Below are 15,613 nucleotides of genomic sequence, written 5' to 3' on the forward strand. Positions count from 1 at the left end.
TCAGTCAATAGTCTTGATTATAGATCAGTTTATGGTCTCGAATGCATATCAGACTATAGTGTTGACTATAGATCAGTCTAGAGTTTTGACTATGGATATATCTCTCTTGGTAGTCTTGAATATAGCCTTGACTATAGATAGTCCTGACTATAGATCAGTTTATAGTCTTGACTATAGATCAGTCTATAAGTCCTGATCAGTCTATAGTCTTGATCAGTCTATTGTCTTGACTATAGATCAGTTTATAGTTTTGACTATAGATCAGTCTATAATCTTGACTACATCTTGATCATCTTAATCACTCTATAGTCTTGACTATAGATCAGTTTATGGTCTTGAATACATATCATACTATAGTGTTGACTATAGATCACTCTATAGTCTTGACTATAGAAAAGTATATAGCGTTGACTGTATATTAATCCATAGTATTGACTATAGATCAGCCTATAGTCTTGATTATAGATCATTATATAGTCTTGACTATATATCAGTCTATGGTCTTGTCGATACACCAGTTTCCCAACTAAACATTCCTCTTAACAAATGTGTAGCATACTTTTTGTATGACATGCTAAAATATCAAATAGGGAATAATTGTTAGCAACAGTTTTTATGCGATAACAAGCATAAATTTCCCGTCATCACACTCAAATATTTGTTGTTTTTGTTGTACAATAACAAGGATAATAACAACAACATTAACTCCTACTATATACAATCAATACAATAACTATTGCCACAACACCACTACTGCACAAACATGCATACATACTTATAACCAATATCCAGTCGACTACTTACGCCCTGCTATAAAAGTTTCGAGTGATATGTAATTATTAAGAGGGCCCCCTAAAAATTTTCAAGTAATTAATAAAGTTCAAGAACTAGATTAGGTATCAGAACTAAGTATTTTAGGGCAACAACTATTTAAAGCAAAACTATTTTTTCTAATTGTTTTTAAACTTTAATTACTTAATTTTGTGGTCCATCCTAATCTCTATATACTTGTTCTATTTTTGATCATCATATACGTTTTATTCCTTATTATCATCATCATCAAAATTCCGTAAACAAGAAACACAACAGCAGGAGCAGTAGCAGCATGTATTCATAATACTGTGAAGCAAATATCATTGTCATGCAAATTCAAACATGTACAATAAAATTTTCATTGAGGTTATGTTATAGTTTTCGTTTTTCTTTTTTGTTTCTGTTATTGTACTATCTATTCTATATTTTTGTTTCTTTTATTTTTCTCTGGAATAAAAAAAAAAAAATCGCTTCATATCTACGTATTATAAATATTATACGTTTTTGATAAAGAGGGTGTTTAAAGGAGAGGTGTATGAATAACAAAATATAAATTTTTGAAAGTAATTTGAGGCATTAAACAAACAAAATTTTTAAAATATATAAACATATTTAAATTCTACATACAATTACCTTTCCATTGATGTATAATATGTTTAACTTTTGTTTCAATTCCACTTTAAAAAATGAATTTCAAATGAGCTATAGTTATAAAGTAAATCATTGACAATTATCAGTGCTTACTATTCACTTCTCATTTTATCATAGACCCATGTGTTTTTATAGTACGTAAATCGATTGTTGTTTTTGTTGTTGTACTAAAGGTTTTATGCTTAAGTATTATTTTGCAAACGAAAAAGTATTCAAGAATTACTAAAAAACAGCATCAGGTACAGTTCCGTTGATACACTTCAGATATAAGGAAAAGTTTTTTCCAATTTTTTTTAAATGAGGTTTTTTTTATTAAAAGTTTAGTTAAATTTTAATTAAAAATAGGAATTTTAAGAAATTAATGTTTTTTGTAATTATTCTTAAAATTTAGACCAGAGGTCTTGGTTTAAATTCCTATCAGAAGCACTAGTTAAGGAACTCGATGTAGGAGCAGCCTAACTAACTAACTAACTAACTAACTAACTAACTAACTAACTAACTAACTAACTAACTAACTACTAACTAACTAACTACTAACTAACTAACTAACTAACTAACTACTAACTAACTAACTAACTAACTAACTAACTAACTAACTAACTAACTAACTAACTAACTAACTAACTAACTAACTAACTAACTAACTAACTAACTAACTAACTAACTAACTAACTAACTAACTAACTAACTAACTAACTAACTAACTAACTAACTAACTAACTAACTAACTAACTAACTAACTAACTAACTAACTAACTAACTAACTAACTAACTACTAACTAACTAACTAACTAACTAACTAACTAACTAACTAACTAACTAACTAACTAACTAACTAACTAACTAACTAACTAACTAACTAACTAACTAACTAACTAACTAACTAACTAACTAACTAACTAACTAACTAACTAACTAACTAACTAACTAACTAACTAACTAACTACTAACTAACTAACTAACTAACTAACTAACTAACTAACTAACTAACTAACTAACTAACTAACTAACTAACTAACTAACTAACTAACTAACTAACTAACTAACTAACTAACTAACTAACTAACTAACTAACTAACTAACTAACTAACTAACTAACTAACTAACTAACTAACTAACTAACTAACTAACTTTAGAAAAGTTTCGGTATAAATTGTTCTGTAGAAAGTTTTCTTATAGAATACTTTCGGAAGAAAGTTTTCTTATTGTAAAGTTTCTGAAGAAAGTTTTCTTATAGAAAAGTTTCTGTAGAAAGTTTTCTTATAGAAAAGTTTCTGTAGAATGTTTTCTTATAGAAAAGTTGCTGTAGAATGTTTTCTTATAGAAAAGTTGCTGTAGATGGTTTTCTTATAGAAAAGGTTCTGTAGACAGTTTTCTTAGAAATATTTCTTATAGAAAAAATCTGTAGAAAGTTTTCTTATAGAAAATTGCTGTAGAAAGTTTTTCAAAAATGTTTCTTTAGAAAATTTTGTTCTTATTGTAAAGTTTCTGAAGAATGTTTTCTTTTAGAAAAGTTTCTGTAGAAAGTGTTTTTATAGAAAAGTTTCTGTAGAAAGTTTTCTTATAGAAAAGTTTCTGTAGAATGTTTTCTTGTAGATAAGTTTGTGTAGAAAGTTTTCTTATAGAAAAATTTCTGTAAAAAGTTTTCTTACAGACAAATTTCTATAGAAAGTTTTGTTATAGAAAAGTTTCTGTAGAAAGTTTTCTTATAGAAAAGTTTCTGTAGGAAGTTTTCTTATAGAAAAGATTCTATAGAAAGTTTTTCAAAAAAAATTTCTTAAGAAAGTTTTCTTATAGAAACATTTCTGTACAAAGTTTTCTTATAGATAAGTTTCTGCAGAAAGTTTTTTTATAGAAAAGTTTCTTTAGAAAGTTTTCTTATAGAAGAGTTTCTTATTAAGCTTTTTATAAATTTCATATCTCTCTTTAAAATTCCCTTTAACTAGGATCAGTTTCTCTTCATCTGTCTCTCCTTATCAGTAAGTTCCATGTTACTTACGTTGTATATGTGTACATTGTAAATAAGTATGTATGTAAGTATGTGTTTACAAAGTTCAATACAAACAAAAAATAAAAATAGGATGACAAAAACATTATCATGCATATTGCTTGGTATTGGTGTATTATGCAGACAATGGCAATATTCACCAATATTATGAGTTTATTCCCTCCCCCTCTCTGCTCCTTCTGTAGTAGTTATTTTATTTCTGTCTTTTACGTAGTATTTTCATACAATCTACTACAGTTTTATGATTACATTATAGCACAACAAACACATGTATTACATAACCATATAAATACTACGTATAATATACACATGTAGGTTTTATAACGCATCTAGGAGTGACAATGAGTTTCCAATACATATTTATGTTTAATGCAATAAAGGATAACAATAGCAACAGCTATTGCTTTAGCAAGAAAAAAAAAGAAAACAAATATAAGAACGTTTTATGGAAATATTTACGTTCTTTCTCTACTTTGGTATTTTTATTTACCAGCTTTAGTATTTTATTTTTTTTTAGTTCATTATCAGTTGAATGAAAAAAATTTGTATGTATATGTATGAGTGTATTGTGTAGTTTTCCTGAAAGTATGCTTTAAATTATTATATGTGACAAATGCCTTAAGGTATGCTTTTAATGAATGGGCTTAAGTTCAAATAGGTTTTTGTGGTAATTAACAGTTGCTGGAAATGTAGGCTGGTAAAACATTATTTTATTGTTAAAGCTGCAAGGGCAGGAGTACTTCTTTAAGAGATTAAACAAATTATATAGAAATGTTGCCTGAAAGAGGAAAACTTTTTCTATATAAAAATTGCCTTAACAAGGACCACTTTTTCTATAGAAAAGTGGCCATAACAAGGACAACTTTCCCTATAGAAAAAGTGGCCTTAATAAGAACAACTTAACAAGATAACTTTTTCCATAAAAAAGTTACATTAACAAGGACAACTTTTTCTATAGAAACGTTGCCTTAAAAGGACAACTTTTTCTATAGAAAAGTGGACTTAACAAGGACAACTTTTTCTATAGAAACGTCACCTTAACAAGGACAACTTTATCTATAGAAAAGTGGCCTTAACAGGACAACTTTTTCTATAGAAAAGTTGACTTAACAAGGACAACTTTATCTAAAGAAAAATTGCCTTAACAAGGACAACTTTAACAAGAAAAAGATGACTTAACAAGGACAACTTTTTCTAAAGAAAAGTTGCTTTAATAAGGAAAAATTTTTGTATAGAATAGTTGCCTTAACAAGGACAAGTTTTTCTTTAGAAAAGTAGGCTAAACAAGGACAACTTTTTCTATAGAAAAGTTGCCTTAACAAGGACAACTTTATCTAAAGAAAAGTTGCCTTAACAAGGACAACTGTTTCTATAGAAAAGTTGCCTTAAAGAGGTAAAATTCTTCTATAGAAAAGTTGCCTTAACAAGGACAACTGTTTCCATCGAAAAGTTGTCTTAACAAGGACAACTTTTTCTATAGATAAGTTGCCTTAACAAGGACAACTTTTTCTATAGAAAAGTTTCCTTAACAAGGACAACTTTTTCTATAGAAAAGTTGCCTTAACAAGGACAACTTTTTCTATAGAAAAGTTGCCTTAACAAGGACAACTTTTTCTATAGAAAAGTTGCCTTAACAAGGACAACTTTTTCTATAGAAAAGTTGCCTTAACAAGGACAACTTTTTCTATAGAAAAGTTGCCTTAACAAGGACAACTTTTTCTATAGAAAAGTTGCCTTAACAAGGACAACTTTTTCTATAGGAATGTTGCCTTTATAAAGACAACTTTTTCTATAGAAAACTTGACTTAACAACTTTTCTTTTCTAAAGAAAATTTGCCTTAACAAGGACAACTTTTTCTATAGAAAAGCTGTCTTAACGAGTACAACTGTATCTATAGAAAGTTGCTTTAAGAAGAACCACTTTTTCTACAGAATAGTTGCCTTAACAAAGACAAGTTTTTATTTAGAAAAGTTGCCCTAACAAGGACAACTTTTTCTATAGAAAAGATGCCTTAACAAGACCAAGTTTTTCTATATAAAAGTGGTCTTAACAAGGGCAACTTTTCCTATAGGAATGTTGCCTTTATAAAGACAACTTTTTCTATACAAAACTTGACTTAACAACTTTTCTTTTCTAAAGAAAATTTGCCTTAACAAGGACAACTCTTACTATAGAATAGTTGCCTTAACAAAAGCAACTTTTCCTATAGAAAAGTTGTCCTTGTTTCAACAGAAAAGTTGCCTTAACAAGGACAACTTTTCCTATAGAAAAGTTGCCTTAACAAGAACAACTTTTTGTACAGAAAAGTTGCTTTACCAAGGACAACTTTTTTTCTTATAAAATTTGCCTTAAGTTTAGCCTTTAAGTATGCTGTAAAAATTGCTTTTAAAACCTTTAATCAACCATATTATTTTCGAAGTCACCTTCATTTTCTAAAGACCTTTAAATTATTTATTTGTTTCTCCAAAAAAAATCTTTCTGCCACAATAACTTTCAATTTGATTTTCCAAATTCTACAAGTATGTCAGAGATGTAAATTCCAAAGTTTACCTAAAATTCATCTTCATTTTTCTTGATAAAACAAATTTTGCCTAAAAGTAAACAACGGAATTGATGCCAATTGTTGGTCATGAATTTAAATTAGTTTAGAACGAAAAAAACTAAAAGCAATGACAACTTTGAAAAACATATTTTCGCTTTTTATTTTACATAAAATTGTGTTTGTTGCAAAACTGTTCTTTTTCTCTTACATAACCTAATGACATTGAACATTATCTCCTATTCCACAAACATAGCATACTTTAGGGTGTTAGAGAGGGGAGTTAGGAGCTTTAGGATTTGTATGTTGAAATATTTCCGTTTACCACTCCATTTTCATGTTGATTTGTCTAAAGTATAAATTACTAAATTATGCAACATTTTACAGGCTTTTAAATTGATCAACAAACGTGAGTTGTTCACAAAATTGACACAGCATTTTGGTATTAGGCTTTTTTCGGCTTTTGGTGGGAGTGCCATCATTTGTGTCATTGCTTAATGTCAGTTGTATGATGTGTTCCAAAGGGATATTAAAACGAAAAACACAGTCTACAAATAGGCTGAAAATTGTATAACTGTACGTTTTTTGCTTTAAACAGCACAAGTTCTATTAGCTATTTGCATTAAATATTTAAAAGCAAAAAAAAATTTTGCAGAATTTCAAATTCTTTTAAATGAAACATTAAAAGTAGGTACTACAAAAAATAAAGTATATTTTTGGGTATATGTTAGCTAAATGCCATTATTTGTATTATAAATGTAGTATACATTTAGGAGGTAATTATTAGAATATGTTGCATACTTATAGGATTTAAATGTGTATAAATATTTTTCTAAATAAGAGAATTTTACACGTAAAAGTTTTTGCCATTAATGGCATTAATTCTACGCCGAGAGATTATTTCTATTTAATAGTTAATGTCTTATTGAAAGAAAATTTTCTATAGAAAAAGTTTTCCTTGTACAGGCAACATTTCTATAGAAAAAGTTGTCTTTGCTATGACAACATTTCAATGGAAAAAGTTGTTCTTGTCAAGGCAACTTTTCTATAGAAAATGTTGTCCTTGTTAAGGCAACTTTTCTATAGAAAAAGTTATCCTTGTTAAGGCAACTTTTCTATAGAAAATGTTGTCCTTGTTAAGGCAACTTTTCTATAGAAAAAGTTGTCCTTGTCAAGGCAACTTTTCTGTAGAAAAATTTGTCCTTGATAAGGCAACTATTCTATAGAAAAAGTTGTCCTTGTTAAGGCAACTTTTCTATAGAAAAAGTTGTCCTTGTTAAGGCAACTTTTCTATAGAAAAAGTGGTCCTTGTTAAGGCAACTTTTCTATAGAAAAAGTGGTCCTTGTTAAGGCAACTTTTCTATACAAAACGTTGTCCTTGTTAAGTCAAATTTTCTATAAAAAAAGTTGTCCTTGTTAAGGCAATTTTTCTATAGAAAAAGTTGTCCTTGTTAAGGCAACTCTTCTATAGAAAAATTTGTCCTGTTTAGGCAATTTTTCTATAGAAAAAGTTGTCCTTGTTAAGGCAACTTTTCTATAGAAAAAGTTGTCCTAGTTAAGGCAACTTTTCTAAAGAAAAAGTTTTCCTTGTTATGGTAAATTTCCTATAGAAAAAGTTCTCTTCGCTACGACAACATTTCAATAGAAAAGGTTGTCCTTGTCAAGGCAACTTTTCTGAAGAAAAAGATGTTCTATATAAAAAGTTATCCTTGTTAAGACAACTTTTCTATAGAAAAAGTTGTGCTTGTTAAGGCAACTTTTCTATAGAAAAAGTTGTCCTTGTTAAAGCAACTTTCCTATAGAAAAAGTTGTCCTTGTTAAGGCAACTTTTCTATAGAAATAGCTGTCCTTGTTAAGGCAACCTTTCTACTGAAAAGTTGTCCTTGTTAAGGCAACTTTTCTATAGAAAAAGTTGTCCTTGTTAAGGAAACTTTTCTATGGAAAAAGTTATCCTTGTTAAGGAAACTTTTCTATAGAAAAAGTTGTCCTTGTTGAGGCAACTTTTCTATAGAAAAAGTTGTCCTTGTTGAGGCAACTTTTCTATAGAAAAAGTTGTCCTTGTTGAGGCAACTTTTCTATAGAAAAAGTTGTCCTTGTCAAGGCAACTTTTCTGTAGAAAAATTTGTCCTTGATAAGGCAACTATTCTATAGAAAAAGTTGTCCTGGTTAAGGCAACTTTTCTATAGAAAAAGTTGTCCTTGTTAAGGCAACTTTTCTATAGAAAAAGTGGTCCTTGTTAAGGCAACTTTTCTATAGAAAAAGTGGTCCTTGTTAAGGCAACTTTTCTATACAAAACGTTGTCCTTGTTAAGTCAAATTTTCTATAAAAAAAGTTGTCCTTGTTAAGGCAATTTTTCTATAGAAAAAGTTGTCCTTGTTAAGGCAACTCTTCTATAGAAAAATTTGTCCTGTTTAGGCAATTTTTCTATAGAAAAAGTTGTCCTTGTTAAGGCAACTTTTCTATAGAAAAAGTTGTCCTAGTTAAGACAACTTTTCTAAAGAAAAAGTTTTCCTTGTTATGGTAAATTTCCTATAGAAAAAGTTGTCTTCGCTACGACAACATTTCAATAGAAAAGGTTGTCCTTGTCAAGGCAACTTTTCTGAAGAAAAAGATGTTCTATATAAAAAGTTATCCTTGTTAAGACAACTTTTCTATAGAAAAAGTTGTGCTTGTTAAGGCAACTTTTCTATAGAAAAAGTTGTCCTTGTTAAGGCAACTTTCCTATAGAAAAAGTTGTCCTTGTTAAGGCAACTTTTCTATAGAAATAGCTGTCCTTGTTAAGGCAACCTTTCTACTGAAAAGTTGTCCTTGTTAAGGCAACTTTTCTATAGAAAAAGTTGTCCTTGTTAAGGAAACTTTTCTATGGAAAAAGTTATCCTTGTTAAGGAAACTTTTCTATAGAAAAAGTTGTCCTTGTTGAGGCAACTTTTCTATAGAAAAAGTTGTCCTTGTTGAGGCAACTTTTCTATAGAAAAAGTTGTCCTTGTTGAGGCAACTTTTCTATAGAAAAAGTTGTCCTTGTTAAGGCAACTTTTCTATAGAAAATGTTGTCTTTTTTAGGGCCACTCTTCTACAGAAAACGTAGTCCTTGTTAAGGCAACTTTTCTATAGAAAAAGTTGCCCTGGTTAAGTCATCTTTAAAGCTATTTTATTTCAGATAATTTATTGTTTTATTTCTTTATTATAAACAAACTTTAAATGTTGTTATTTCTTTGCCAGATTTTTTTTATATATATTTTGTTTAACAATTTCTACTAAATTGCTTTCTTTAAAAGAAATAAAAGAAAAATAAAGAGAATTGTTGCAACTGACACTATATAAATTGTAAATTCAAATATATAAAAAGCTCAGAAAATAGAAATAAAAGGGGGATTATTTTTATTTAAAAAAACAAATTTAACAAACGCCTTACAATATGCTTTAAATAAAAGAACAATAAAAACATTTAAAAAAAAGCTTTATCTAGAAAATACTCTCTATAAAAATATTTATTTAGAAAAAACTCTTTCTACTCTCACACATTATAATTGTTATCAACTTATTGCCATTTTTTATTAATGAAATACTAAACGAACAAAGAAAAACTTACCGACTTCAGCCGCTACAGTTGTTATACTACTGTTGTCATACCAATCATCGCCACGTTCACTCACTCCCCCATCTAGGCCACAAGAACGCCATTTACTGGACCAAAAGCCACCCTTAAAACACTGGGAACAACAACATATAGAGAAACCAATTATTAATATAAACCAAGCCAAGATCATCATGACTACGGTAGTGGTATTGTCAAAAGGATTATTGAGATCACCACCCACTGCATATAAAAGTAATTGATCATCATTGTGTATCATTTGAGCATAAGTTTCATTCGTCATCATTTATTTAAAGAATTTTTTTAAATACGTTTAGTAAAAGTCACGTTTAATTAGAGAATAAGATCATTTATTAAAATCATTTGTTTTTGTTTGCTTTCGTTTTTTATCTATTTTTAACAAATTGCGTTTGATAAGCGCTTTAAATGCTTTTTTACCGTTTTTGTTTAAACTTTAAAGGGAGACTGCTTGAATGAAAACAAAAAAAAATAACAATAATAATTCCGAAAAATAATTAAGTGAGAAAAAAATAACTCAGTTATTGTTATTGCTACTGGTTACTTATTATTGGACGGAGATCTTGTCTGTCTTTCAGTCAATCTTTTATCGTTTGTTTGTTTATGTCATTTATTTGTAGTTTGTTTACATTTGCTGTGTGTTTGTGTCGGTGTGTGGGAGAAGGGAAGAAAGATATTTAAATTTCTATGAGAGGGAGGCAAAACTTAAAGCTTTTATTAACTGCATTTATAAAAAAAGTTAAAAATTTTATTTAAAAATAAAGCTTTTTTTGTTTAGAAAATACTTAAATATGGGTGACTCCATAAGAAAACTTTCGAAAGAAACTTTTGTTAAGAAAACTTTTTAAAGAAACTTGTCTATAAGAAAGCTTTCAAGAAACTTCTCTATTAGAAAACTTTTTAAAGAAAACTTACTCTAAGAATAACTTTTCTATAAGAAAACTTTTCTAAAACAAAACTTTTTAGAGAAACTTTACTAAAAGAAGAGTTACCACAGAAACTTTTCTATAAAAAACTCTTTAAAGAAACTTTTCTATAAGAAGACTTTTTAAAGAAACTTTTCTATGAGAAAACTTTCTAAAGAAACTTTTCTATAAGAAATCTTACTAAAGAAACTTTTCTATAAGAAAACTTTCGACAGAAACTTTTCTATAAGAAAACTTTCTAAAGAAACTTTTCTATAAGAAAACTTACTAAAGAAACTTTTCTGCAAGAAAACTTTCTAAAGAAACTTTTCTACAAGAAACTTTCTAAAGAAACTTTTCTATAAGAAAACTTTCTAAAGAAACTTTTCTGTAAGAAAACTTTTCTAAAACAAAACTTTCTAAAGAAGCTTTACTAAAAGAAGAGATTCCACAGAAACTTTTCAATAAAAAAAACTCTTTAAAGAAACTTTTCTATAAGAAAACTTTCTAAAGAAACTTTTCTATAAGAAAACTTTCTAAAGAAACTTTTCTATAAGAAAACTTTCTAAAGAAACTTTTCTATAAGAAAACTTTCTAAAGAAACTTTTCTATAAGAAAACTTTCTAAAGAAACTTTTCTTAAAGAAAAGTTTTTTAAAGAAACTTGTTTATAAGAAAACTTTCTGAAGAAACACTTCTATAAGATAACTTTCTAAAGAAACGTTTATATAAGAAAACTTTTTAAAGAAACTTTTCTATAAAAAGGCTTTCTAACGAAGCTTTACTAAGAGAAAACTTTCTCCTGAAACTAATTTCAAATCTGCCCGACGCACACTATGAAAAATTTAATTTTTAATAAAATTATCAAAAATTTAATTACGTATTAAAAATTGTACTTTTCATTTAAATTTAACTAAACTTTTAACAAAAAAAATTAATATTTAAAAAAAAAATTTTCTTCAAAATTACATTTATTACCATTTGAAAACGTTTTCGTTATATATTAAGCCTATCAACGAAACTGTACGAGATTTAAAAACGGCCGAATGTAATTCCTGAATGCTGTTTCGTTTGCAAAATAGTATTTAAGCTTAAAAATGCTAGTACAACAACAAATACAACAAATTTTATGGTTTCTCTAAGGTGTATGATAAAATGAGAAGTGAATAGTAAGCACTGATTATTACTTAATAGTTATTTTACGGCGATAGTTGAATTGAAATGGATTTTTCAAAGCGGAATTTAAATGTAAGCTAGACTTGTTATATATCAATGGAAAGGTAATTGGATGTAGAACTTGAATATGTTTATATATTTTAAAAATTTTGTTGTTTTTAAGTAGTTTTAAAAAATTTTATTCATAAAACTTCTCCTTAGTCAGTTAGTAGTTAGTTAGTTAGTTAGTTAGTTAGTTAGTTAGTTAGTTAGTTAGTTATTATTTTAGTTGTTAGTTAGTTAGTTAGTTAGTTTAGTTAGTTAGTTAGTTAGTTTCAGTTTAGTTAGTTAGTTCGTTAGTTCGTTAGTTAGTTAGTTAGTTAGTTAGTTAGTTAGTTAGTTAGTTAGTTAGTTAGTTAGTTAGTTAGTTAGTTAGTTCGTTCGTTAAGTTCGTTCGTTCGTTCGTTCGTTCGTTAGTTCGTCGTTCGTTCGTTCGTTTCAGTTCGTTCGTTCGTTCGTTCGTTCGTTCGTTCGTTCGTTCGTTCGTTCAGTTCGTTCGTTGTTTCGTTCGTTCGTCGTTCGTTCGTTCGTTTCGTTAGTTCGTCTTCGTTCGTTCGTTCGTTCGTTCGTTCGTTCGTTCTTTCGTTCGTTCGTTCGTTCGTTCGTTCGTTCGTTCGTTGTTCGTTCGTTCGTTCGTTCGTTGTTCGTTCGTTCGTTCGTTCGTTCGTTCGTTCGTTTTCGTTCGTTCGTTCGTTCGTTCGTTCGTTCGTTCGTTCGTTCGTTCGTTCGTTCGTTCGTTCGTTCGTTCGTTCGTTAGTTCGTTCGTTCGTTTCGTTCGTTCGTTCGTTTCGTTCGTTCGTTCGTTCTTCGTTCTTCGTTCGTTCGTTCGTTCGTTTCGGTTTCTTCGTTCGTTAGTTAGTTGTTCGTTCGTTCTTCGTTCTTTCGTTCGTTCGTTCGTTCGTTCGCGTTCGTTCGTTCGTTCGTTCGTTCGTTCGTTCGTTCGTTCGTTCGTTTCGTTCGTTCGTTCGTTCGTTTCTTTCGTTCTTTCGTTCGTTCGTTCGTTCGTTCGTTCGTTCGTTCGTTCGTTCGTTCGTTGTCGTTCGTTCTTCGTTAGTCGTTTCGTTCGTTCGTTCGTTCGTTCGTTCGTTCGTTCGTTCGTTCGTTCGTTCGTTCGTTCTTCGTTCGTTCGTTCGTTCTTCGTTCGTTCGTTCGTTCGTTCGTTCGTTCGTTCGTTTCGTTTCGTTCGTTCGTTCTTCGTTCGTTCGTTCGTTCTTCGTTCGTTCGTTCGTTCGTTCGTTCGTTCGTCGTTCGTTCGTTCGTTCGTTCGTTTCGTTCGTTCGTTCGTTCGTTCGTTAGTTCGTTCTCGTTCGTTTCGTTTCGTTCGGCTGCCCGCTTCTGGCGCTCTTCTCCTCCGCGGCCCTTTTCTCCAGACCCCACCCGCTTTTTGTTAAGCACTTCCTCCCTTCGTTATTACATTTTAGAAAAGTTCAAGTTCGATAGTAGTTTTAGATGACCTCGATCATACATTACGAAATTTGATCATGAGTGTTTCACATATATTTTTACAACCCGAAAACATGTTTGAACACGTTTGTTGAGCATTATTGACACAAGTGTTTGTAATATCTATGTAATTCAAACTAATTCTTTAAAACAGTTGTTAAAGAATCTATATATAGTTTACTTTGGATTACAAGAACTTTAGTTTTCTTTAAAGCTGTTAAACTTCCGTTGTAATTCGAAAAATTTTTATTAGGAAAAAATGGATATTAGGAAAATTGCAGTTATATGCATAGGTTGGTTTTTTTAAATAAAATATTTGAATCATTATAATTTCAAACTTTTGTATTTTCCCCAGCACTTTCCCTTTTGCTTATGCTCAAGCTTTAGAAGATCAAAAAGCTGAGAGTAATACGGCAACCACCATAAGCCCTTTTGAAATCGAACATTATGAAAGTGGTACTGATATACCAAAAGAACCAGAAAGTTTTACAGCTACGACAGTAAGTCCCTTGATTAATGCTCCCGCATCATCAGACAAGCACTCTGAAGCAGCTCAACCTGAAGTGATGGCACCAATTGAAGGAGAACCCACTAAAATAGAGGAAATCAAAGAAATTTTTATTGATGAAAATGGCGTTGAAGTGAATTACGATAAAATTTATATTATTGTGAAAACTGTAGTGAAGAGGAGGGGGAGGAAAATGCCAATAATGATAATAAGAAATTGATTTTCTCTACAAGTGAAGAAGAACTTTCGGAATCAACTGATAATGGTAGTTATGAAACTGGAGATGGTGATGATCTTGGAGAAGAACCACTTTTTGATGATGAAGATGCTATTGATGAGTTAATTGGTTATGATGAAGAGATTCAGTATGATGATAATGATGACGATGATTTAAGGGAATATGATGAACCTTTATTGCTGGAAGAAGTATTAGCAGATGATATGAGTGGAGACAGTTACGAAGGTTCAGGATTGTAAAAAGGAACCTTCGATCATGGAATGAAATCTAAATTGAAAAATAAATAAAAATAAAATTAAATCAGATTTGTATCTGAACTTTCTTGAACATCACAGAGAGGATTTTTTAGATAAAGTTTTCTTCGTTGAAGCAACTTTTCCATACAAAACGTTGTTCTTGTTTCGGCAACTTTTCAATGGAAAAAGTTGTTTTTGTTGAAGCAGTTTTTAAAAAAAAAAGTTGTCTTTGCTGAACCAACTTTTCTATAGAAAAAGTTGTCTTTGTTCAAGCAATTTTTCTATACAAAAAGTTGTCTTTGTTGAAGCAACTTTTCTATAGAAAAGGTTGTTTTGTTAAAGCAACTTTTCTATAGAAAACGTTGTCTTTGTGGAAGCAAGTTTTCTATAGAAATAGTTGTCTCTGCGGAAGCAACTTTTCTATAGAAATAGTTGTCTTTGCGGAAGCAACATTTCTATAGAAATAGTTGTCTTTGCTGAAGCAACTTTTCTATAGAAAAAGTTGGCTTTGTAGAAGCAACTTTTCTATAGAAAAAGTTGGCTTTGTAGAAGCAACTTTTCTATAGAAAATGTTGACTTTGTGGAAGCAACTTTTTTATAGAAAATGTTGTCTTTGTTGAAGCAACTTTTCTATAAAAAAGTTGTCTTTGTTAAAGCAACTTTTATATAGAAATAGTTGTCTTTGCTGAAGCAACTTTTCTATAGTAAAAATTGTCTTTGCTGAAGCAATTTTTCTATAGAAAAGTTCTCTTTGTTTACGCAACTTTCTATAGATAAAGTTGTCTTTGTTGAAGCAACTTTTCTATAGAAAAACTTATCTTGTTTGTTGAAGCAACTTTGCTATGGAAAATGTAGTCTTTGTGGAAGCAACTTTGCTATGGAAAAAGTAGTCTTTGTTGAAGCAACTTTGCTATGGAAAAAGTTGTCTTCGTAGAAGCAACTTTCCGATAGAAAAAGTTGTCTTTGCTGAACAACTTTTGTATAGAAAAAGTTGCCTTTGTTAAAGCAACTTTTGTATAGAAAAAGTTGCCTTTGATTAGACAACTTTTCTACGGAAGAAGTTTCTATTGAAAAAGTCGTCATTTTTTGGCAACTTTGGTAAAGAAAAACGTGTTGATTTGGATATCTTTCCCTTGAAAAAAGTTGCCTCTGTTGAGACCCTCTCTTGCATAAAGATAATAATTCCTTCAAAAAATTGTATTTCTCTACAAACATTCTTTATCATCATCAACAGTTTTTGATTTACAATTATTTCTCTCAACAACAAATCAAATATTATTTAAGTCACTTAATCTTAACTGAAAATCTTCAAAAAAGAAAATTTTTTAAAAACAAAGTAAAGCAACTTTTATCATCATCATCATTTTAAATGCTTGTTATCCGACGAAATCTTTAACAAGTTGCTGTTATTTTCAACAACTTTTGGTTGCCTTTTGTGGTCAAA

The 15,613-nt window shown here is 29.6% G+C and overlaps 1 protein-coding gene across 1 annotated transcript; it reads left to right on the forward strand.

Annotated features, from left to right (window-relative positions):
* Nucleotides 1–13,366: 13,366 nt before the first annotated feature.
* On the forward strand, nt 13,367–14,185 carry LOC119611506. Its single transcript, XM_037967113.1, has 2 exons — nt 13,367–13,480; nt 13,543–14,185. The coding sequence occupies exons 1-2, from the start codon at nt 13,473–13,475 to the stop codon at nt 13,913–13,915; spliced, it is 381 nt and encodes a 126-aa protein (XP_037823041.1). The 5' UTR covers nt 13,367–13,472; the 3' UTR covers nt 13,916–14,185.
* The last annotated feature ends 1,428 nt before the right edge of the window (nt 14,186–15,613 follow it).

Source organism: Lucilia sericata, unplaced genomic scaffold (genome assembly GCF_015586225.1).
Source record: "Lucilia sericata isolate MDLA Ls3-8-SP2 unplaced genomic scaffold, ASM1558622v1 Contig001467F_arrow, whole genome shotgun sequence".
NCBI classification, from domain to species: domain Eukaryota; kingdom Metazoa; phylum Arthropoda; class Insecta; order Diptera; family Calliphoridae; genus Lucilia; species Lucilia sericata.